Source organism: Mauremys reevesii, linkage group 3, assembly GCF_016161935.1.
Source record: "Mauremys reevesii isolate NIE-2019 linkage group 3, ASM1616193v1, whole genome shotgun sequence".
Lineage (NCBI taxonomy): Eukaryota > Metazoa > Chordata > Testudines > Geoemydidae > Mauremys > Mauremys reevesii.
In genome coordinates this window covers 118,828,572-118,854,190 of record NC_052625.1, presented here as the reverse complement: position 1 = coordinate 118,854,190, position 25,619 = coordinate 118,828,572, and the positions used below count along the sequence as shown (strand labels likewise).

The 25,619-nt window shown below is 41.5% G+C and overlaps 1 protein-coding gene across 5 annotated transcripts in view; it reads right to left on the bottom strand.

Moving 5' to 3' along the window:
- TBC1D32 (TBC1 domain family member 32) overlaps nt 1-25,619 on the bottom strand; it is a 156,821-nt gene that overhangs the window by 32,002 nt on the left and 99,200 nt on the right. For all 5 annotated transcript variants that reach the window (XM_039528780.1, XM_039528779.1, XM_039528782.1 and 2 more), the window contains one exon: nt 16,579-16,662. In XM_039528780.1, the coding sequence (XP_039384714.1) occupies nt 16,579-16,662 (84 nt within the window). The remainder of the gene's footprint in view (nt 1-16,578; nt 16,663-25,619) is intronic.

Here is a 25,619-nt window from a genome sequence, read left to right as displayed (position 1 = left end):
TAGGTCTGGCATGAAAAAACAAGCAAGAGTAGTTTGTAACAAAAATTCTTGGTGACTTAAGGACTAGACTGGATAGAACTGACAGTTTGTTCCATTAAACTGTCTGAACAGGAGACCTAGGCTGAAGACCTTGAGATGTTATCTCTTAGTTTAGTGGAAACTAATCAAGTTATAAATGTGCCAACCACATCCCTCTTTAGCACACTGCAGAGGCCAATTAACTGAATATGAATAAATCCAGTTATTCATTATGCAGGCTTGTCTTCTAAAGTTACAACAGCAGTCAGGAGCCTAAAGAGTTACAGTACCAAGTAGCAATGGAGGTTATGCTGATAAAAATATAGTTAGTAAAACTGATAATGACTGAAAGACAAGAACTTTCTAAAATTATTATAATAATTTCTGAATGAAACTGTGCAATAAGTTTTATTGTATTTTAGTGCTGGGGAAAAAACAGACAGTTTACTATTTAACTTAAATTAGTATTAATTTCCATTTCACATCATTCTGCTTCATAACATCTTCACTAGTCTATCTCCTCTACAGTTAAACTGGAAAAACCTCAAGTTCAACAAAGCTATTAGTTGCATTGACAGCCATTGCTAATGCAACTCAGACATTCTGACCCAGATTATCACATAAATTGGCTCAGCTCCATTGACTTCAGTGGAATTACACCAGTTTACTCCCACATAAGGATCTGGCTATCTCTCTTTCCAGCAGGAGGACCGTGTGGTGGCAGCAAGCTTATCAACTGTGGTTTATTGGTATAATTTAATATTAATAATACAGTCAGAAACAGGGCCCAATGTCTTGGTTCTGTATGTAGACAAATATGTTTAGGGCCCTACCTATATCACAGCCATTAAAAATGCATCAGACCATGAAATCTGATCTTTTGTGTGTGCTTTTACCTTATATGATACAGATTTCACGGGGGAGACCAGTGTTTCTCAAACTGGGGGTACTGACCCAAAAGGAAGTTGAAGGGGAGTCACAAGGTTATTTTATGGAGGGCCACAATATTGCCACCCCTTACTTTTCTGCTGCCTTCAGAGCTGGGTGGTTGGAGAGTGGTGGCTGTTAGAAAGGCACCCAGTTCTGAAGGCAGCGCCCTCCCAGCAGCAGCACAGAAGTAAGGGTGGTAATACCACACCATGCCACCCTTACTTCTGTGCTGCTGCCTTCAGAGCTGGGTGGCCAGAGAGTGGTGGCTTCTGACTGAGGGCCCAGCTCTGCAGGCAACAGCACAGAAGTAAAGGTGGCAATACCTTACCATGAAAACCTTATTTCTGCACTGCTTTTGGCAGTGGCTCTGCCCTCATAGGTGGGCTTCTGGCCAGCAAGTGCTGCTCTCCAGCTGCCCAGCTCTGAAGGCAGCACTGCTGCCAGCAGCAGTGCAGAAGTAAGGGTAGCAGTATCACAACTCCCCCTACAATAGCCCTGTGACCCCCCACAACTCCTTTTTGGGTCAGGACCCCTACAATTACAATACCGTGAAATTTCAGATTTAAATAGATGAAATCATGAAATTTATGATTTTTAAAATCCTATTACCATGACATTGACCAAAAAGTGAATTTGGTAGGGCCCTAGATATGTTTCCTGACAGCAGGAATTCGTAATCTAAGACAAACAACATAAGAAGGTCCGTGTGGTTGCAGTTTAACATATATTTGTATTTTTTATTTTAAACAATTATAAATAAAGGGCCAACCTCTTCCCAACCTGTCAAGCTATCATTAATTGGCTGATTTCTTATAGACATATTACATAGTCCATATTCGTGTTTGATATTTACCTCTTATACAAAAAAAATATCTCTATTTGTATTACATGTGGATTGATTATTTTGGTGGGTTGTACTAGAATCTTGCTGGAACTCTCTTTCCTGATACCTCTCCTCTTCCCCCCCCATATGCAACACCATGACAGAGCTCACAAACAAGCACAGCTCCAAGGAAAATAAGTATTCCATTTGTGAGGCAGCTACTGAATCCTCAGCAAACACGGAATTATGCCTACCCTGTTCTCTGTATCATATAAGGTAATGAATCCATAATCTGCCAGAGAAAAGGGTCCCAAGTCTGATGCAGAACAAGGCCTCCTCCACATGACATAGCCAGGATTCCACAAAATGGTACAAGGAACACTCAGGGCAGCCTCTGCTCAGATTAGAGTTACACATAGGGCTAGTCAACATGGGGGAAAAGCCCACAGTAGGTGGTGTGCAGCAGCTCCCTGCACAGTCAGAGTGTGCACACGGGGAGTTAGTGCAGAGATGCTAATGGACTTTAGGGCACCGAGGGCACACTCCAGAGTGCCTTAACTAATGATTTAAAGTGCATTTCTGCGAAAATCTCTTTACAGAAGCATAGCAAGGAGCAGAAAAATTCCCCAGATCTTCAATTGGGTACTATGTAATCTTGGCAAACAGACAAACATCCACTCTGAGTCCCAGAAGGAACTGCCTGCCTTAAGAGGTTTCCTCCCAATATTCGTTAATTGTATGTCTCACGATGATTAAAAACCAAGCAAGTCTGTTCTCATTTCAGATCCACTGGGGTATTGGGACACTTTTAGAAAACACAAAGCTTCCCCCATCTCTGAATGGCCTGTGGTTCCACTTAAGAAATAATAAAATAAAGCAAAAACAATCTAAAAGCACCCCCAGAATAAGGAAAAAAAAATCTATAGAATCATTCCTCCCCAATAAGCTCCTTCCTGAAAGCAGACACATTTTCCAGTTCTGAGCATAAGCAGATATAACCAGACAGAGGATTTCTTCACCTTCCAAACACGTAAACAATACACTAAATGGTGATTGCTACTTAGACATCCTGCTGGCAAAAGTAAAAACCAAAGGGAAGAAGAGAAAAGATCAAAACCAAAATGAAAATAACTAGGTTTTTTAGGTAGTGGTTTTTGTATTTTTTATAAACCATTATTTACTTCAAAGTTAGAAAACCTAGACCAAAACCAAAAGAGAAAATAAACAGTTTATTACATTTGATAAGTTTCAGGACCTCAAACTCTGATGGCTAAGGCCACTAAGGTCAAGGATCAGTTTCAATGGAAAAGGAAATGACCAATACCATCTGAAAGAGTTTTTCCCCAACGATATCTCTTGATTGGAAATGCTAAGCATACTCTGAAGCAGGGGTTGACAGCCTTTCAGAAGTGGTGTGCCGAGTCTTCATTTATTCACTCTAATTTAAGGTTTCACATGCCAGTAATACATTTTAACTTTTTTAGAAGGTCTCTCTCTATAAGTCTATAAACTATTGTTGTATGTACAGTAAACAAGTTTTTTAAAATGTTTAAAAAGCTTCATTTAAAATTAAATTAAAATTCAGATCTTATCAGTTTACTGCAGTGGTTCTTAACCTGGGGTGCATGCACCCCCTGGGGCAGGGCCAATGCAAGGATATTTTGCACCCTAGGTGAAACTTCCACCTTTCCCGCCGCCGCCCCGCTTTGCACATCGGTTCATTGAGGGGCAGGCCAGGGGCCAGTCGTGCCCAGGGGCTGCTCCCCAGACCAAGTTCCCCCCTCCCCGCCCCCTGAACTCCATTGGAGGGTTCACAGCCCCCCCGCGAGCCCTCCCCTCCCCAGCCCACCCCGGTGGCTCCCGCTCCGAGTCCACTCACTGGCTTTGCTGGGCTTGGGCCGCTGCAGCAGCTCGGCAGGGACGAGCTGCCTTCCGGAGGCACCGGAGATCCAGAGTGTCCCGCTTGTGGCAGCAGCGAGCCCCAGCCATGGAGGAGCCGGTGCGGCGCGGGGGGGCAGCAGCCCTGCAAAGGCGGCGGTGGCGCCATTATCAGGGAGCAGCTGCGGCCCCCTGCCCCTCCTGCCCAGGCTGCAGTCTGGCACCCTCCCGGGGGACTCTTACAGGCTGCAGTGGATGTATGCGGGCACAGCCCCCATGTGCCCCCAGCTTCCCTCTCGCCTAGGGTTACCATATTTCAACAATCAAAAAAGAGGGGAGAGCCCTGCCCTAGCCCCTCCCCCATCCACTCTCTCCCACTTCCCACCCTGACTGCCTCCATCAGAACTCCCAACCCCCGTTCCTCATCCCCTGACTGCCCCCTCCTGGGACCCCTGCCTCTAACTGCCCACCAGAACCCCAGCCCCTACCTAAGCCTGTTCCTTGTCCCCTGACTGCCCCCTCCTGAAACCCCCCCCACCTGTCCCCTGACTGCCCCAACCCTTATCCACACTCCTGCCCCCAGACAGACCCCCCGGGACTCCCACATCCCATCAAACCACTCCCCGCCCCGACAGGACCCCCAGAACTCCCGACCCATTCAACCCTCCCCCTGCTCCCTGACTGCCCCCTGGGACTCCCCTTACCATGCCCATACTGGTCAGACGCTGGCTCCATGTGGAGGCAAAACATGCTGCTGGGCTGCTGCACGTACAGCCCCTCCCTCACAGAGTGCTGAGGCAGCAGGAGGGGGGCAGCTGCGGGAGGGGCAGCGGCGGCTCACACTTCTGGGAGCCGCAGAACCCAAGCACAGTGAGGGGGGAGCCTGGGGGCACCTGCCCAGGCTGAGGCTCAGTGCCCGCCCTCCCCAGGGGGCTTCTTCAGCAGTTGCATGCGGGCGGCGGTCCTTGTGTGCCCTGCGCCCCAGCAGCTCACGCTCCCGGGAGCCGCAGAACCCGGGCGTGGTGAGGCAGGAAGCCGGGGGGCACACCTGCCGCTGGTCTGGGGTCCCGGCCGCCAGCCCCGCTCAGCCTCCTGCTGGCCTGGGGTTCCGTTCACTCAGCCGGCAGCGAGCTGAGCGGGGCTGGCGGCCGGGACCCTGGCTGGCAGCCACGTGCCAGGCAAAATCGGCTCGCGTGCCACCTTTGGCACGCATGCTGTAGGTTGCTGACCCCTGCGAGTCTGAAGAATGTGTGTCTCGTGTCTCTGGCAAGAATTGGATTCACAATTTGTCCTGATGGAATGACTTAAAGAACACAAACTTCGAACCAACAAGTATTCCTATCAGTAGTGAAGGAAATTGGTTGTGCGCGTACTAACTGTAAAGGTTTATTTACTAAATTTGGTTTCATAACATTATACTTTACTTGAACTGATGTTAAATTTTGTGCAAGGATTATCTTTAGCTGTCCGGGTATTAATAGGAAGTGGCAGCGCTAAATGGACAAATTGCTAATCAACATCTTGAGCCACACCCACTCACCTCCAAAGAGGGGAGGCAACCAAGTATTTTGGACTAATGGACTATGTTAAGAACAGAAAGAAATGATTAGATAATAAACTTTACCGCACACTCTATGGTATTCAGTATAGGCATTCCCTCAAACATTCAGCATCAAATCAGGTCCATACAACAAAACTTATGTTTCGGTTTCTATATGCCCCTTCCCTTTGCCCCATTTTGTTTTTCCTTTGTTCTTTTCACTCACCATAGAGAGATTAAAAGGCTGCTGTTGCACCCACTGAGTCATTATTCGTATTTTATTTTTCTCCCCAATAAAGTTGACTAGACATCTAATGGGCACTTTATAGTTAAAAGTGAAATAATTAAAGTTTAAGAAAAACTATTTAAAGTGTTGGCAGATTTAATATCACATCAGATATGGGTAGATTTCTGTAGTTTAAGATGAACATTGTTCTATCTACACATTTCTCATTTAATTAGATATGGAATTATGAGATATGCCGTGCAATTTAGAAGTTAACCTTTAATTTTTGGATTACTTAAACTATACCCACAACTCTTTTAGTAAAAATACAAGATTGCCCATCTGATGGCTAATCTGTTTAAGAACTTGCTCTAGAAAAGAAAAAAAATGCATGAGGAAACAAACTTATAAACTTACAAAAGGATTTTAATATAAAGCCAGGTGTCAGGCTGAAGCCTTCTCTGTAAGTATAATGTGAAGTGAATTGTATGTTCTGCTTTTGTATGATTGAGCAATTGTATTATTGCTCTCAGAAGGCTTTTCTAGTTGCAGATGATTGATCTTGGGCAGCCCTCTCTGCATATTCTCACTTGTGGGATGCACTTCTGTGCTGCTGTGTTTCAAGAACGTCTTGAAAAGCTCTGCCCATTGTGAGTCGTGGAATGGGCATGGGAGTAAAAGCTAGCACAAATGTCCACCCTTCACCCTCTTCCACAGCCTCAAAGGTGGGGAAATGTTGCTTCAGCAGTGGAAAGAAACTCCTGGTGCCACTTTAAGGATTGCTCCCTCTTTCCTCCCTCTCCTCATGGGCTTGGAGTGGAGGAACAGTGGGGAAAAGAGGACTCCCTAAATTATTGGGAACACTGAAGGGAGCAGCTCTGTGCACCCAAGGTGAGGATTTAAAACCTCTTTACCATCCAGGGGCATCATTCTGCACCCTAAAGTTCCCATTACAGTCCTTGGGTAGGAGGCCTCTTTTGAGACCCTCTCCTATTCCCCCGAGTGCACATATTTCAAGTAGTAGCCCCATGCCTCCACTTCTTTTTGGGGTGGGTCTCTGCAATCCAACCACACTCCAACTGCGTTTCCAGCTTACACCTCCCTGGTTGCGAACTGTATTACCTAGTTTCCTAGTAGGTCTAAGTGGGGTTGGACGAAAGCTCTACTTTAGGAGCCTCTGATCAGTAATAGTATCCAGTGACACAGAAACAGTTTCCCCAAAACAAAGTATGATTTATTTTGTCTAACTGGTACACAGAGCTTAGAGAAGTAGGTTTAAAATAACAGAGACCTATATGCATATTGTCTTAACTACGCTTGTTATTTCCCTCAAAACCTTAGGTAGTCACAGCTGTGCCTTGGTACCCCTCCATTCTCTTTGGGCACCAAGTTCCAGCTTGCATGTTGCAGACTCTGACTCTCAGGCAGTCTCTGTGTCAGCCTACAGCAGTGGCTCTCAAGTGTTTGTACTGGTGACCCCCTTCACATGGCAAGCCTCCGAGTGCGACCCCTCCCCCCCTTATAAATTAAAAACACTTTTTATATATTTAACACCATTATAAAAGCTGGAGGGAAAGCGGGGTTTGGGGTGGAGGTTGACAGCTCACGACCCCCATGTAATTACCTCACAGCCCCCTGAGGGGTCCGAAACCCCAGTTTGAGAACCCCTGGCCTACAGCATACCGACTCTATCTCTCTCTGCCAACTTGCAGCTGAGCTATTTCCCCACTCCCTCTTTGCCAGAGGTACCTTTTAACAGACCCCTCAGTGTCTTTTGATCTCTCTATTCTCAGCATTGGCCGAACAGCCCTGCCACCAGAGTTGAGTCTGTTGGCATCACACTAGTCATGCTTTTGGGGCTGGGAAGGATTTTTTGCCTTGTTGCCAGACTGGCCTGGTTGGTGTGGGTTTTTCCACCTTCCTCTGAGCAGCCTAGAGACCTGGTAGGAGGTTGGGTGGTTAGGAGTTCATGCTGTCGCAATCTGGCAAATGTCTGGTGCAGATTCATGTGTAATAGGGGGTCCAATTCCCTGATAAACTGGAAGTAGAATTAGTATTAGAAGGCATCCCCAAAAATAGGGGTGGGTGTAATGTCTGGTATAGCAAGAGCCACACCTTCCCCCATTGTCTCAATCCTCATATGAAGGGAGGACCTGTGGTTTCCTAGCAACATTAATGGAACCTGGTAAAGGGCTTGGAGGGAAGGGGTTGGGGGCAGTTCTTCCCCCAGGTAATACGGCTCATGGAAGGAAAGGTGACCCACACTGGATGAGTTATTACTAGCTAGTTTCTCATCTATGTTAATAAAGTTGTGACTTATTAAACCATATTCCTTGTGTCGTCTTGTTTTCCATTAGAGTCTGGGACAATAGTACATCTATCCTGTAAATAACCTTTTCCAATGGCCTAGAATCAATCCATCTAAACTACCCAAAGAAACAACATAAACAAACTAAACGGTACATTTGGTTGAAAAAAAGGTCTCCCTGGGCACAGAGCAAAGGTCCCTATGCTAGCAGCGAGCCATGAAAAGGAAGCACATACCCACTATTTATCACATTTCTGTAAAGATCACCCCTTGGGTTGTTCTTACCACGTGTGATGAAGTGGGAATGTTATTAATGCGTTCTTTGAATACTGAGTAGGGAGTATTGACCTGGGAAGGTTACAAGGGAGTTTTGCTGGGACTGCCTGCATAGGGGGATGGGAGACTTTCCTTGAGGGAGGATACCTGAGCATGTAACATGAGAACCAGGAAGGGGGTTGGAGGCCAGGTGACACCTCTGCCTGGGAAACTGGACAAAAGGCAGGGGGAGGAGCTAGGGGGAGACTGAGTGAGGCGGCTGGAGGGAGTTTCAGTTTGGAGCTGGCTGGGAAAACAGAGGGGAGCCCAGATGGGCTCTGCCCCCCCCCAAGATGGATCTAACTGAGGGGGTCCCATTGTCTCTACCTGCAAGACCTGTCTTGGACTGTGTTCCTGTCATCTAAATAAACCTTCTGTTTTACTGGCTGGCTGAGAGTCATGATGAATCACAGGAAGCCAGGGGTGTAGGGCCTTCTCTCCCCCCACACTCTTGACACCACGCCTTCACATTTAGCCCAAGTTATGAAGCCTGAAGTTATGAATGTTGTGCATGCACAGTACATTTGTAATGACAGCTTGATATTTAACAGAAATCTGACAACATTGCTCTTAGAGTGCGTCTCAGGCTAACTGAATTGTGTAGAGGACAAGCTAATCAGTTAAGATGTATATTGAATGATACAATACTCCATAAATTCAAGAATGTATACCTATTTACAGGGACACATTTAGGTCTAATCTACCCTTCAAATTTTAAACATATTGTATCCAGGGCAGGCAACTATTGTGTTGTAACAAAGTCCATTCTCGCTGTTATATTTGTATGTTGGGCTTTAGATCTTAATGTATCAAAGCAGAATGTGGTGAAGTGATTTTTCTCATTATCTATACAAGTAGCATATTCTACCTTGCATTTGGAGAACAAGAAAACAAAATAAGACAGATGTAAAAAAATGGCTTTCATCATAACGATCTAAAAATCAATCAAATTACCTCCTCACTTATGTGACTTTTTCATTAATAGGACACTAAGGCTATATCTCCACTTATGGTGGAGTGTTGAATACAGGCACTACATGCGAAAAGCAGGCTACCTCCAGTATCATTGCAGAGGGGAAAGTCTCCGGCAGGGAGGAGATAGCAGGGAAACTCTCCAGGAGTGGGGAAGCAGCAGGGAAAGGCTTCCCTCTGCCAGAACCTTTCCCCACTGCCTCCCTACTGCCAAAACCTTTCTTTTCTGCTGACGCCTTTGGCTGAGGCAGGGAGAGGCTTTGACAGTGGGTATGCAGAGGCACACTACATTGCTAAAATAGCAATGTAAGTGTGGGAGATGCTGCTTGAACATGTAGAAAGCTATGTAGGACACATACAATAAGGCAGTGTTTCTCAAACTGGGGTCGCAGCTTGTGTAGGGAAAGCCCCTGGCGGGCCAGACTGGTTTGTTTACCTGCCCCATCTGCAGGTCTGGCCGACCATGGCTCCCACTGGCTGCGGTTCGCCGCTGCAGGCTAATGGGAGCTGCTGGAAGCAGCGGCCAGTAAGTCCCTCGACCCGCGCCGCTTCCAGCAGCTCCCATTGGCCTGGAGCAGCGAACCGCGGCCAGTGGGAGCCGCGATCGGCCAGACCTACGGACGGGGCAGGTAAACAAACCGGCCTGGCCCGCCAGAGGCTTTCACTACACAAGCGGCGATCCCAGTTTGAGAAACACTGCAATAAGGGTTCAGGTGTTTATGCCACTCTACTTGCCAAGCCGTGTCTCACCCTCTATGCTTCTCTTTATACCCAAGCTAGCTGCCTGTATTCTCCACATGACTATAACTGCAGATGTAGCCTTTGCATCAAATTGTATCTGCTCCTGAGCAGGTAGGAGGAAAGGAACAGAGGACTGGCACTCAACGCCTCAGCCCACTGCAACTGTGATGGAGGCAGCCATAATGAGGTTGCTTGTACTTCCTGCATGTAAGGAGAGGCTGCTAGAGCTACTGGCATATTCCAAGAAGGGCATGTCTGGCTGAGGGTTGGGCTGGGAAGTCAGCATTGGGACAAATGGAAAACTACATCTGTGCTACAAGTATAGGAAGAGACTGGGGTCTCCTTTCCCTTCTGGAGATGCTATACCTCCCCCTCCACCACCGCTGCAATTTCCCATTTCTTGCCCTGCTCAGTGCTACACTTGCTACAAGAACCACAGTTTAGCTCTAGACTATTCATTTTTTAGGTCAGAGGAAAATAAAAGCAAAAAGGAAAGTACCAGTGGCAGCAGGAGGATAGAGAGAATTCATTAACTTGTAATGACATACTATGTGCATGTGCTCTCATCTGAGTACAAACCAGAGTCCATTTTCAATGCTGATAATAAAAAGTTAACTTCAGTTAAGATTTGTGTTGCTGTTTATAATTAAGTATTGCAACTGCATAAAGATTTATTGGTTATTTTTTCTCCTCTGATCTTTAAAGGGATAACAACCCAACCTAATTTGATTTTTTCAGATTTGCACATTTTACAATAGATTGAAATCCTGAGGGAGTCCACAACAGATGGATGATTGTGTTATTCTAATTTCAGCTACCTAAGGGCTGTCAGTTTTTTAAAGATAATAAATTTCTTATTTCAAGGAACATGATAAACACTGAGTATCCATGCATTGTACTGAAACTACTTTCATACAAATTATAGCTTCTGTTTATTAAAATAAAACATCTGGCTTCTGTTAAAGCCTCTGTTGTTCAATGTTTAAATCCCAAGGAGTAACGTCAGAGGGAGGTTGGAGCATACCACCATCCATCAGATATTCTGTGAGCTTCTTTGGAGGTGGAGGTGGGAGAGCTGTTTGGGAAGAGATGTGATCCTAAAATCTACTTATACAGTATTGGTTAAATATTACGTAGTAATTCTTGTGGAAGGTCTGTTTTCTTATATTTTTGTTTCTGTAGATTGACTGATTTATTTTTATTTTGGGCTGTTTCTTTTTTTATACACACCTCCATGGGCTAATTCCTTAATAATGCACTAGCTGGTAGGGAAGAAGCCATTCCTTATTTTTGTATTAAATATTAGTATTTATAAGACTTGGCTGAGATTGTATTAACAGGCTAGTGAAGGAACGACAGTATCATGTAACACAAGCAATACAATTAGTCTTGGTCAAGAATCAGTTGTCCCCTTTCTTAGAAAATTCTTCCAGAAGACCTTCTGATAGAGGATCTTGGAAAGGCTGAGTATTAAGGTGGTCATTCATTATCAGAAAAAAGAACAGGAGTATTTGTGGCACCTTAGAGACAACTGCTAATCTGAAACCATTCATTATCAGATCAGAGAGTGGCAAACTTGATATCCAAGAGATAAGGAAAATCAGTTCCTAATGATCATGGGTTTCTATTTTTATTTCATTATTTTGCTGCTGGAACCTAACATTTAAATTTGTCATGGAAGCATAGGTCCTGATTCCCATTTCATTCAGCACTGGAACAAAAACAAGTTCCAAACCTTGAAAGCTTTCAAGAAACAGAATTGCTTTCTGGCTGGCCCTACTCATTTCACAGCATATAAGGGGGAAAGGGCTTATTTTTTGCCCTTAAGTGTATTAATTTGTAAGCAGGGTCTGAATGAGTTCTCCCCTGACAGCTTGCTGGGAGGGGGAGAGACTTCAGGAGCAAATTATAGTTATGAATGAATCCCACCTTTCCAACAGAATCTAGGACTTACATCTCACTCTGAAAGATCTTGAGATGCAGAACTTTAAAATCATGAACACACCTATTGTGCCTAGATAACCAGCAGACAGAGCAGTGTTGCTCAAAGTGATCAACTTTGGCTGGTGTTGGGTTGAAAAATCAGTTTAGTACTGAATGTAGGGGTAGTGAAATGTTGTTATGAGTGTTGTTGTCTTTATTGTATAAATAAAGGGGAGCAGAACTGTGCTTAACCTGTCTCAAATGACGGGGTCACCCTCAGCTGAAAGGACCTCATTAAACCAGGAGTTCTAATGCCAGACCCCTGGGACAGTAAGAGGGTGGGGACAGGTATCAGGGCCAGGAGGTGCGGACTCTCCCTAAGAATCCCAGGTCTGATTTTACCTGTTCCTCCCCACTGTTCAAAGATAGAGCTAAACAGACTCCATCAGGAACCTTCTGTTATTTTAAGTGTTCAAAAGAGCTGACAATAACTTGTAGTGGGACAGCCTATCTGCCCAGCCTAAGAGCTGAAAATCACTGAGAGCTGGGTGAAACCTCAAGAGACTGACCTGCAGGGGTCATAGTAGCGAGCTGGCCAGCAGAGAGGAACTGCAGTTAGTGGGGTGGCCAGAAGAGAGGAACCACGGCTGGCAGGGCAGCCAGACAGAGCAAGTGGTCAGATGGCGGAGCAAGCAAGCTGCCTTCTTCCCCGGGTGGGAGGTGAACTCACACAGATGCACGTCTGAGCCCTGGCTCCTCACAGACCAAGGACAGCCACTGTGAATGGGGTATGCGGAGGGAGCAGAGGGGGGCACAGAAAAGAAACTTTTGGCTGTAGAACTCAAGAACATGAAGCAGAAGACACTGTCCCAGGTACTCTGGGGTGGGTGTCCTGCTCACAGTTTTATGATTATGAATCATGCTTGTGGCATTTTCCCTAATTAATGTTAGGTGATTACACTCCTTTCAATTTAAAGTTTCTTTTCTATACTCAGTGCTTGCGAATGGGGAAGTATTGTCTCTCAGAGGAACCCAGGGGTGGTGTGTAATTTTCCCAGGTTACTGGGTGTGGGCTTGAGCTGGTTCTGTATTGTATTGTTGAAAAGGAACCTCTAGATATTGAGCCCAGCCCTGGCTGCTGCCGGCTCCACGTGTCAGAAGGGTTACACGTGTTACTTTCAAACTTCTGTATGCCACAATACTGTCTAATACTATCTTCTTCATAATCATCACAAATATATTTGTTTTATGACCTAGACGGAGTGGAGGACTTTATACAGGGCAAGAATAAGAAAACTAATAAAATTAGGGGTATCACTATTTGTGACAATAGCACAGATACAACTGTGGAAAAGAGACTGATAAGAACTAATGCTTTACAGATTAATGAATTCTCAGAGAGCTTGGTACCGGTAATGTTAAGGAACAACACAATGTATACTTGAATGTTTGTTTTCAGAACTGAACATTCAGTCATGTTCCAAGAACGTGTGTCTAACTTTGCTTTGTTTATAAGAATGATTGGGTTAAAATACTACTGGAAAATTCTGAAAAGGGCTGTCATGCAGCCTGAGTTGTTTACCATGGAAAGAGGAAATGTAAAACCCAAGGTAACCCAGAAACGAGGCCTTTTCTTTAGTCAGTTTTGTTTTCTTGCTATGTCCATCCTTTTTTACTTTTCCACTTCTGAGTAATGAAGCTAATGGGTATAAAACCTACTGAATATTGAAGCTGGGTGTTTCCCAAGCCTAACATGCATCCTAACATTTCCCTTGCCTATTCACTCTTTCTGCTGTACTTGACATGTGCAGGAGAAACTCCATCTTATCTAAAAATGGATCAGAATTAGGCTTGTCTTCTGATCTCGCTTTCTAGCCTCCCACACTTCAGAGGGACCAGGATGCAGTGCCTGCTTGAAGGATTTCTCTCTCAGGAGGAAGCTGGTAACTATTATCCAAACCTCTTTCATTCACAGCTTTACTGTAGGGTTTTGAGAATAAAGCCTAAAATATATGGTTTTGAGTGGATAATTAAATTATGCTGTAGCCCTGGTGTTTCTATTCAAAGTAATACAAAATCATACAGTAATTCTACATGCATTTACATAATTCTATACATCATTAAAACTGCGATTGGAATCCAAGAATATAATATATTTATATTGGCAATATACAACTGATAAATTGGCTAGGCTTGTACAATTTTTCACATGCATATAGCTGTATCGCTTGCTTACTAACCCCTGCATTTATTCTAACATTCCAAACTCCTGAGCAGCTTTTAAAGTGTGTCATTTAAAAAAGACAAATCAATCCATCAAGGAAATATTTCTTCTTTCTCTCCAGAAATGTGGAACAACCCTCTCTCCTTCCACCAGCCCAAGGTGAGAGCAGGCAAGATTGGGTGTGTCTACACTGCAATTAAAAACCCATGGCTGGTCCATGCCAGCTAACTCATGCTTCCAGGGCTCAGGCTAAGGCGCTGTTTAATTGCGATGTAGATATTCAGGCTCAGACTGCAGCCCAAGCTCTGGAACTCTCCCCTCTTTCAGGGTTCTACACCACATTTCTACACCACAATTATACAGCCCCTTAGACCAAGACCCGGGAGCCTGAGTCAGCTGGCATGGGCCAGTCACAGGTTTTTAATTGAAGAGTAGTAATACCCATTAAGACCTGGCCCAGATTTTCTATATATACAAATGTCACAACTCTGAATTCTGACACCTTGCGTCCCGACAAGGCTATTCAGGTAAGTATTATACCACTAGAAAGTGGGTGGAATCCCACCTTTCCAACAGAATTTAGGACTTACATCTAGCACTGAAAGATCTTGAGACACAGAACTTTAAAATCATGATATTTCTGATCTAGAAAAAATATTTCAACTTATGGTTAGAAATATTTTACATTTATTAGTTTGTATTTTCCTCAGTCTCTGAGCCAGCACAGTTGAACACATGGTAAATAAAAGAATAAAGAAATAATCTCAATGATGTGTTTTAAAAATCTCAAAAAACCCTCCTAAAATAGTTTATCTAATAAAGATGGTATATGCAAAATACATTATGATATGATGTGCAAAGAGATTTGGGGCCAACTGGAGCTAGAGAAATTTACATTAACCAAGTATCTGTTCCTTTAGCTGCACTGATTTGGGCTGATGATAAAATTTTCAGAAGTACCTAAGTCTCTTAGGAGGCTAAGCTAGATTCATTTTCAATAGGACACAAGCACTTTTGAAAATTTTACTTCATAAAACTCATTCATGAATGACAACTACCCTAAGCTCACAAAAAATAAATGGAGCTGGGCAGAAAATGGTAATTCCATTTCATGGAGGATTTAAAGATCTTTACATTTTGGTTTACTCTGATTTGGAATAAAACCAAAAATTTTCAAAATGTTTTGAGGAACTGTTCTCCACCCAGCTATACAGGGAGCCTTGGCTCCAGGGCAGTCTGCCTGGGTTCTGTCAGAATTTAAGCAAAAACAAACCATTTCTGCAACATATTTAGATTTCAATAACTGGGCAAATTCTAATACAAAATGTCTTACTTATTTTTTTCTGACCAGCTCTCAATTAACTCTTATGCTATGCTACATATTTTGTGGCAATAAAAATGCCGTTAAACTGCAGAGCCAGGTGATAAAATTTTATGTATCCTTTATCTTTGACTAACTCACCTGCACTCTGCTCACTAATCTATATGCATCAATATTTATTCAAATATTAATAACTTCTGGGTAGTTTCCAAGAGTTGCAATTAAACAAAAACAAACCCCTTACAAAAAAAAAAAAAAGGGTCTTTCTTCCTTCAATACATTTTCCCTATGAACCTCTACTGGGGTTCAGGATGAACAACATCACACAAGAAACAGATTTAAAGTAAGGTATCTTTTGATCTAGTAGGGATAGAAAAAGGAGCTTATGACCATTCAAAATGGGAAGATTACCAGCTTTCCAATAGGACACACAATATTTCCTTCTAGTATGGAGAAAATTTAATTATAAAGTCTTGGCATTTAATGTATGGGAAAGTTAGTTTGGGTCATTCTTAGAGTTTTAAAAAGTGTGTTAATTGTATTTTAGTTCCCTGACACATGTAGATGGACTCTCAGTAACTAGAAGGGAAGGCTACATTAAAAAAAAAAAAAAAAAAACCACAGCCCTCACTTGCAATTAAACTATTTAAGACATTTCTAAAATAGCTGTTGGTTAAATGTGTGACTTATAAACAATAAATACATGATGGATTTTACTGGCATTTGTTTGGAATGGCAGCATTACTCAGTCACCTATGTAATTAATTCCTAAACAAGCATTCATAAAACCTTTATACCACACCATCATGTATTCTGTCTCTCTCTTTATGTACTGTACATATACTACAAGAAGGTTCAAAATTTCATTAACATTAGCCATAGTATGCTTCAACAAACAGGTCCTGTTCTAGGGTACGTCTACACTACCTGCCGGATTGTTGGGAAGTGATAGATCTATCGTCTCGTCTAGACGATCATCGATCCCCGAACGCACTCCCTGCCGACTCCAGAACTCCACCAGGGTGAGAGGCAGAAGTGGAGTTGATGGGGGAGCGGCGGCCGTCGATCCCGCGCCGCGAGGATGCGAAGTAAGTCAATCTAAGTTGATCTAAGATACATCGACTTCAGCTACGCTATTCTCATAGTTGAAGTTGCGTATCTTAGATCGACACCCCCGCACCCCCTCAGTGTAGACCAGGCCCCAGAAGAACACTAAATGTTCCCCATGATTTGAATAATGAATACATGAACTGTTAAACAAAGAATATTAAAGATGTCTAGCTACTTTTTTAATAGTAAAAAAGCTATGGATATATTATTTTTCTTTTAAATTGAATTACGAAGTGTCTGCAAACTTACCTTCATATTCTTCAGTGCTGAAGTAACATTCTGATGGGTTTTCAGAAAGATGAAACACAAACTTTTCAATTAATTCTGCCAAAACTGTAATAAGCAAAAAACCCATTAAAACATTAGCGGCAATGAATGGAATGTGGAACTACATTACCCAACAAAATTACAACATGTGGACAACTAAAGCAATTTGAACACCTGAATGTTTATGCACATTTGTATGGGGAAACAATTCAAAATATTGTGCTCTTGGATTCATAACATTCCTGATTCAAATTAAAATTTTAATAGCTTCACTGAGAATCTATTCAGTGTTAACTGAAAGGGAATTATTTATTATCTTTAGATCCTCCAAGGATTACTTCAGAATTTGTTACATGGTTTCAATATACAAAGAAAATTAACTCTAATTAGGCTACAGTAACTTACCACATTTGTATGTAGATGTAGACTGTGGATAAAAATGTTACTTGAAGACAAAAGAAAAGAGACAATGCATTTTAAGGGTTCTGTACTTCCTTCTGATAAACAGTGCAAAATCAATTCTTTGCATATTTATACAAGAGTAATGGCCAACTTTCCAAAATATGAAAAATACAGTATATATTATTAGATATTAAAGGGAAAGAACAAATCTCAAGGGATGCTTCTACGCGTTATTATTACTACAATCTTACTCAAAGATCTGCTCCTTCCATGGAAGCTCCCATGGGGATTGTGCTCCACTCTGAATGTCTGTATTGTGGGGTCGAGCAGCATGCTGGAACTTGGTCACTACTCGTGGCCCTAAGCACCCCTCTACAAAATATGCCTTGTGATATATCATTTGAAAACTAACAACTTGCAGGTTAATAACATCATGGTAAAATGTATATAGCAACATAATATGTAAATTTATGCATTCCCCTTATAAGATGTCCTTGTCATACGTTCAAGACCAGGTTCCCTAGACTAGGTAAAGGTATTAAACAAGTTTATCTTAAACAAAGGAATGTAGTTTCCTCACCTGGGAGTTACTTCCATAGTACTTTGTAAGACAATGAGACTATATTTACATATTGGTTGAACAGACCCATCAAGCTAACAAGTGGTGGAGGCAAACCCTACATTATCACGACAGAGGAGGACATTTTTAATGTTCATTAAGTTGCACCAGAAGGGGCAGGAACTAAAGTAATTTGCATTTTAGCAGACAACTCCAGAAGGAAAACATAAGAACATAACATAAGAACATAAGAACGGCCGTACCGGGTCAGACCAAAGGTCCATCTAGCCCAGTATCTGTCTACCGACAGTGGCCAATGCCAGGTGCCCCTGAGGGAGTGAACCTAACAGGCAATGATCAAGTGATCTCTCTCCTGCCATCCATCTCCATCCTCTGATGAACAGAGGCTAGGGACACCATTCTTACCCATCTTGGCTAATAGCCATTTATGGACTTAGCCACCATGAATTTATCCAGTTCCCTTTTAAACATTGTTATAGTCCTAGCCTTCACAACATCCTCAGGTAAGGAGTTCCACAAGTTGACTGTGCGCTGTGTGAAGAAGAACTTCCTTTTATTTGTTTTAAACCTGCTGCCTATTAATTTCATTTGGTGACCCCTAGTTCTTGTATTATGGGAATAAGTAAATAACTTTTCCTTATCCACTTTCTCAACATCACTCATGATTTTATATACCTCTATCATATCCCCCCTTAGTCTTCTCTTTTCCAAGCTGAAAGAAGCAACAGAAAACTTCCTTCAAGTTGCTGGGAATAGACTTATCTGACATATTATTCAGAAGAAACCATTTCAAAGATTTATTGGACTATAAAAGAGAGAGACCAAGAAACCCCAAGTTATCTATCTTTCACCTAAGAAGACAATGATACTAGCCCTTTGACACATGAGGAGATAGATCCTGGCCTAGGGGTTCGGTCAGCCATCTTGGTGAAAGCACATGGTGAGGCTTTTACCTTGAATCAAGTCTAGCTTGTTAAGTTTTAGTTGCTAGAAAGCATTTTATCTTTATTTCTCCTGTAACCATTTCTGACTTTAATCCTTATACTTGTACTCACTTAATATTCATCTCTTTGGAATTAAATAAACTTGCTTTATTTTTAATCTAAACCAACCCAGTGCTGTGTTTGGACTGAACTGTTTGGTAACTCCAGTTAAAGTATCAAACTGTTGTATACTGACTCTTCAAAGAAGCAACAAACCTTATAATTCCTCTGGTTGTTCCATGACAAGGTTGGACATTTCAGAACACATGTTTTGGGGGAATATTCGGGGCTCGGGAGAGTGTGGGGTCACCTTACCAGTTGTTAACCAAGGCGGGGGGTCGGGGGGTAGGTGGAAGTCTAGTATCCCGGGCAGAGGGCTACAGTAGCAAGACATTGTGAGGCACTCAGGGTTACAGGCTAAGAGGTGATAATTCCTCACGGGTCTGTATTTCACCCCAGAATGTGACACTACCCAAGGAATTATATTCCCTCTCTTGTACGATAATAGCCAATAACTTAGTGCTCACCCTGTCAGCATTAGCTTCCCCTGCTTTTCTTGATCATGTAGAATGTGTCCTGAAGAACTGCTAAGAGGTTGAGAGCCACTACAATTGCACAGGCTCTTCTCAAAAGTAAAATTATCTGTAGGTGTGGGGAGGCTGCATCCCTTTATACTTCTGTAGTTGGGCAAAGTACATCACTACTTTAAACAGAAAAATGCAAATAAAGCTTTCCCATCTCCTCTATGGGAATATCCCATGTAGGGAACAATAATGACCTACATTAAAAACTCAAGGTAGCACCAGTGAAAATGTAACAAGGAGAGCATGACCCAAAGCCATGCATCATCACCAGGACAATTCAGATTTTAAAAGGCTTTGATCTTACCCTCAATTTACAATATCCCCTCACCTCTCCTAAAACTAACAATTAAAAAACCATAAAGACAATCATTTTTACAGTTTCTCCAGCCACTGTTTAACCTAATATTTTCTCATTAAATTATACACATTGCTGGTTTAATTGTCCAAAAGGTTCACAGGAATCACATTTTTACAGATCCAGTCTATTAAAAATGCCTTAATTAAGGAAGAAAAATGCCACTAAGAAAGACTGTCTATTTTTGCATACAGAAATCTATGTCTTGTCAATCCACAGTTGTAAATATTGTAGGAAGTTGCTGGGAGATAAAAGACTCTACTCTGTGTGCCAGAGTTTTCCCCATTGGGGAAACAGACCCATATGGAACTTTAATGCATAGGAATCAGCTCAAAAGAAGTCTTCAAGAACTTTAATTATACCACTATTGATTTCACTGCAGTAGTAACAAGGAGAGTATATGCAGTGGCAGTTGGTATAGAAAGTGATGATTGTTGCAACACCAAGTTCACATTGAGAAGCATTACATTTTTATTGAGAAAGATGTCTCTTGCTACATCAAAGCAATAGAGACTGCACAGAAATTGGGTTATTCCCCTCTTCTGCTTGAATAGGATGGTTGAATATATTTAATATCATTCTTTTCCCCTGAAATCATGCCTCTATAAAAATTAATGTAGACAGCACAAGTATATTTATTCTATGAGACTCATTAAAGCACAGCCTTATGTTCATTTTGTGGGTACCTGAAAAAAAATCAATTTAGAGACTGTAGTATTTTCTAGTCAAGAGCATAGGAGTTTGGATCCCTGAGGATGGCAAACTCTGCCAAACTGTTGCTTGTTCAGTATATTTTTCAAAAGAAATATTATTTTCAGAACTATCACATAAAAGGCCCTTCTGCTGCTGCCATAGTTCAGCCACTCTGTGTTGCAGCATTTGCCTTTGAAATTAGACATTTGTAAAAGCTTTCTTCTTCTTCCTCTTCTTGGAATCAAGTAAATCCTCCAATATAGATTAACATGTTCATATTTATGTAGCAGCATGGACCCCACTCTTGAAAAAATATATGCATGTGTTTAACTTTACATTCTGAGAGTAACCCTACCATTGTACTTAAGCCTTTGTATGATTGGGGCCACAATTAGCATAACATACTTAAAATAAGAAAAAAATTACTGCTTAGACTTAGACATGGAAACTAAAGAGTTTCTCTTGGGAAAAATTGCAGTTCACTTGTAACAGTACATTTAATATATGACTGTTCACATTCAGATCAATGAAATATGTTATGCTTGAATAATAAATAGGAGCAATGTCACAAGATTAAAATATTGCATAATTCACAAAATTTAAAGTCAATAGAGAATATCTTAATTTGATCTTTTTTATTGGAAAGCATCCTTATGCTTGACCCAACAGCCAAATACTTCAGTTCAGTGACTGAGTTAATGTGCGAAGTGACAGTTCAACTGCTAAGCAATTGGGTTTTTTTCAAATTCTAGAACAAAATTGATTTCAGCCATCTGTAAGTATTCATCTAAGTGCCCAGCATGGGTCTGTGAAAACTCAATCAAATTTGTGAGAGAAAAAAATATGTAAGTGGAGTATATTGAAATAAACTTGGTTATGAAGTAAATTGAGGGCTTTCACAAGACACGACATTTCTTTTGAGATAATATTTATGTAAAATGATAGGCTGTTCTGAGTTGCTGTAGCTTGTGTGCTTTAACACCTAAAAGTTTACTTTAGCTACTTATGCTTAAGCTACTTTCAGTTGGGCACCTTCTGGAATCCAGAGCTCTCTGGTTTCGGAAGAAATAAATATTGCAGAGCAAAGTAAATCTTTATTAAAATGAAAATCAACTCAGTGATTGGTCATTTTTTTCAACCAGATCAAAAAAAATTGTGGCATACTCAGGATTGCTCCATTACTGCAAGTAATACAGTCTACTGCAAGACACAACCACTGTTCCATTGCTGTCCGTCATGGTACTGTGCATAGAACTATACCTGGACAGAAAGTTTCATACACTCCCTTCTCTAAACCCCCTTCAAAACTCAATGTTTGTTGCTTTTGTTCACCTTCATAAACAAAAATAAAGGGAAAAAAATAATCCTAATAAATTTATCCACTCATAAAACACATGCAGAGCAAACAGCATACCAAGTCTCCCATAAAATATATTTTATTAAAAACCAAGCGTTCCCAAACCAACACAGTTAGCTGGAATTTTGCTGTTTCTGAACTAGCCCCATTCAGATGTACCGTATTTGAACAAGAGCTTTTAGCACCCTGGGGTTAGCAGTATCTTCCTCAGTTAAAGTATTATCTTATAGTAGTATTTTTGGGAATAATTAAATTGCTTTTCAAGTCATTCAGTTTCCATTGCTGTAATGTTCTCTTCATGTACCATAACATTTCTTTATGCATTTCCAGAATCCATGTGATATGTGCTTTTATGGGTACTTTCTTGCTTAGCTATTCCCCATGCTGTTCAATGCAAAGATATTTATACAGTATAGAGCTTTTGGATTCATGTTAACAAAATGCAATATTTGCTTTAAATTCTCAGTTGTCACTTTTGATATCTTTTCAGTGATGTTATGGAAAATAATGCACATCAGGTTTTGACATTGGATATGGCCCACTACAAAGCACAAAAGAATAAATCTCCGTTCTTTCCTTTGGAAGCTCACTGTTTAAAACATCAAGTGTTCTGTTTTCAGATTAAAATTGTTTTTCGTCACAACTGTTTGTTTCTTTTTATACTCAATAGGATACACTGACAATTTTCAACACTAATTTCATATAGCCCAAGCAAAGAGAGCAAACTAGTAAAAATGCTGCGTTCAAATAAATTGATTATGCACACATTCCAATTATTTTATATTCTGCATGATGCACAACTTTTAAGAAAAACTGCTTAGAAGGTTGGGAAGTCAATGTGAGAGATGCAAGAATGTAGGTGTGAAAAAGTCAGCATATTTTTATGCTAGAAAAAAATCTATTTTAAAATGTATTACATTTCAATTTATCTTTTTTATACTGACAGAAGTTCATATAAAATACACTTAGTGGTTTGAGTTGTGGACCTCCATTTGTTTATCCTTTCTACGGAGTGCTTGGGGAAGAAAAATCCTGACTCTCAGTGAACTACAGTCATCAAAAACTATAAACTCATAACACAGAGTTTATGAGAAGGAAACGCCTGAGAAGTTAGCAACTTTTGATCACTGCTGACTTGAGCCACATTAAAACAAACTAGTAGTGGAAAGTTCCTTATTTCATTATCTTTACACTGAATCTCTTCCTTCACATATTATTTACTAAATTTTCTGTTACTTTGGCACTAAAGCCCCTAAATTATTTTATCTTATAAGTAAAGGTGAAATTCTGGTCCCCTGGGTTGCACTGTCTCTCTATAAAGGGAACACATATTGGCTTTCCTTTAAGCTTTCTTATGTTTGTTAGTTATATTAACCACCTTTCTAAAGTATAACATACTTTGAAAAGTGACTTTCTGAAAATGCCACCTTTTTACTCAACAGTTCTTTTCCTATGAGAGTTGTATCTGTTCCTACTTTAGTGGCAAATATATATATACTTTTCACTCTCACCAGCACTGAAGAGGCAACTCACTTAAGACAGAGTGAGGTGGATTCCATTCCTTTTTGTGCATCACCAACACAGAAGTTTACATTCCCATCTACACTCTCATTCACCAGCCTTCCAAGTTCCTAATATTTCCATGGTGGAGAGAGATTTCATCAGGTTAGAGGCTTTCTTCCATAGCTTCACCTGGCCATTGTCTAAGAAGCTCTGGTAATCTATAGCTTTGAGGACTGCAACCATGGCTTGGTAAAAATGACACCAAAAAAATTCCAACACTGAAGGTCATGGTTTTGGGTGCAGTACCATGGGAAAAGTCTGCCTTCTCTCCAGCTAACCATCTGTCTAAAGTAGCTTATCTCACCACAAATGTCCTTTGCGGCATTTCCAAATGCTTTGATAAATGTAAACATGTTATCCATTTACTTGCTTGGTGCAGAACACGGTGCTTTTCTGTCTTCCTCTTAAATTTTCCAAAGTTCACTGTCTGCCTCATGAGACAGGGCAACCCCCTGTGGTTCAATTTCATGTGTCTTGTCTCCCTATTGACTTCCGACACTCCTGTTGACTTCCCACGTAAATGGGGCTTCACTGTGCTAGCTTACAATGCTTAATTTACATTTTGACAGAGATACACATCTTACCTCCTGCCTGGAAGAAACCTATTTTTCTCTTTGGTTGGTGACAGACTTTAAATCATATTTTTAGTACATATACACAACTCCTTATATATGATTTGTATATACTTGTTATGATTATGACAAACGCTTTTATTAGAGACCTCACATGAAATCTGTCAGAGCCTGAACAGGGTGGTCTGACCAAGTGGTCAGAGCCAAGGACAGAATCAGGGTCATGGTTGGGAGTCACACCAAATTGAAAACCAGAGTCAGAGGCCACACCAAGTGTCAGAGCCAGAGTCATGCTAAGGATTAAGCCGTAATCAGACTCAAAAGTCACACCAAAGGTCAAGGATGGAGACAGCTGCAGGGGTCAAGGAAAGGAATCAGGAACAAGGAGCAGGGCATGGTAGAAGGAGAAAGGATGAGGGGTGGTGAAAGGAACAAGGAATAGAAGCCAAGCAAAGATGCAAGAACTTGGTCTCAGACAGCTTGGTGGTAACAGACCTAGCAACTAGTTGTTCAGACAAAGGATGGGATAGGTATAAGAATATGTATGCCCAAAGGGGTCCAATCAGAAGTCTGCTTCTAGTCATTTGATCCCATTGATTCAGCAGGTGTAGCCTCTGATAGTGGGGTCTCAGTTGTCGCTCCCTTATCTGACCTTGCAATGGTAAGGCTCTCAACACCTAAGGAGCCTGACAACACCATTTATGGGCAAATACCATGAAAGTGATATGCCAGGTACAGTGAATTTGTCAGGCCCGTTAGGAGTTGATGACCTACTAAATGTGATATGTAATCTATCACTTAAATCAGCCTCTGCACCAGATGACTGGAGGATAGCTAACACCACCAATTTTTTAAAATGTCTCCAGGGGCGATTTTGGCAATTATAGGCTGGTAAACCTAACCTCAGTACCAGGCAAATTGATTGAAACTACAGTAAAGAACAAAATTATCAGACACACAGATGATCACAACTTGTATGGGAAGAGTCAACATGGCTTTTGTAAAGGGAAAGTATGCCTCACAACTCTATTAGAATTCTTGGAAGTGGTCAACAAACACATAGTCAAGGATGATCCAGTGGATATAGGGTAGTGGATTTTCAGAGAGCATTTGACAAGGTCCCTCACCAAAGGCTCTTTAGCAAAGTAAACAGTCAGAAGATAAGAGGAAAGGTCCTCTTATGGGTCAGTAACAGGTTAAAAGACAGGAAAGAAAGGGTAGGAATAAGTGTCAGTTTTCAAAATGGAGAGAGATAAATAGTCAGGTCCCTCAGGAATCTGTACTGGGTCCAGTGCTTTTCAATATATTCATAAATGTTGTGGAAAAAAAAGGATCAACAGTGAGATGCCAAAGTCTGCAGATGACACAAAACTACTCAAGATAGTTAAGTCCAAAGAAGACTGTGAAGAGGCTCTCACAAAACTGTGAGACTGGGCAAGAAATTGGCAGATGCAATTCAATATTGATAAATGCAAAGCAGTGCATTTTGGAAAACATAATCCCAACTACAAATACAAAACGATGGAGTCTAAATTAGCTCTTATCATTTAATAAAGAGATCTTGGAGTCACTGTGGATAGTTCTCTGACACCATCCACACAATGTGCAGCTGCAGTCAAAAAGCTAACTATGTTGGGAACCATCAAGAAAGGAATAGATAGTAAGACAGTACATATCATAATGCCACTATATAAATCCAAAGGTACTCCCACACCTTGAGTACTGCATATAATTTGTGATTGCCCTATCTCAGAAAAGTTATATTGGAATGGGAAAAGGTACAGAGAAGGGCAATAAAAATGATTAGTGATATGGACCAGTTTCCATATGACAAAAGATTAAAAAGACGGGACTGTTCAGCTTGGAAAAGAGAAGACTGAGGAGGATATGATAGAGGTCTATAAAATCATGACTGGTGTGGAGAAAGTGAATAA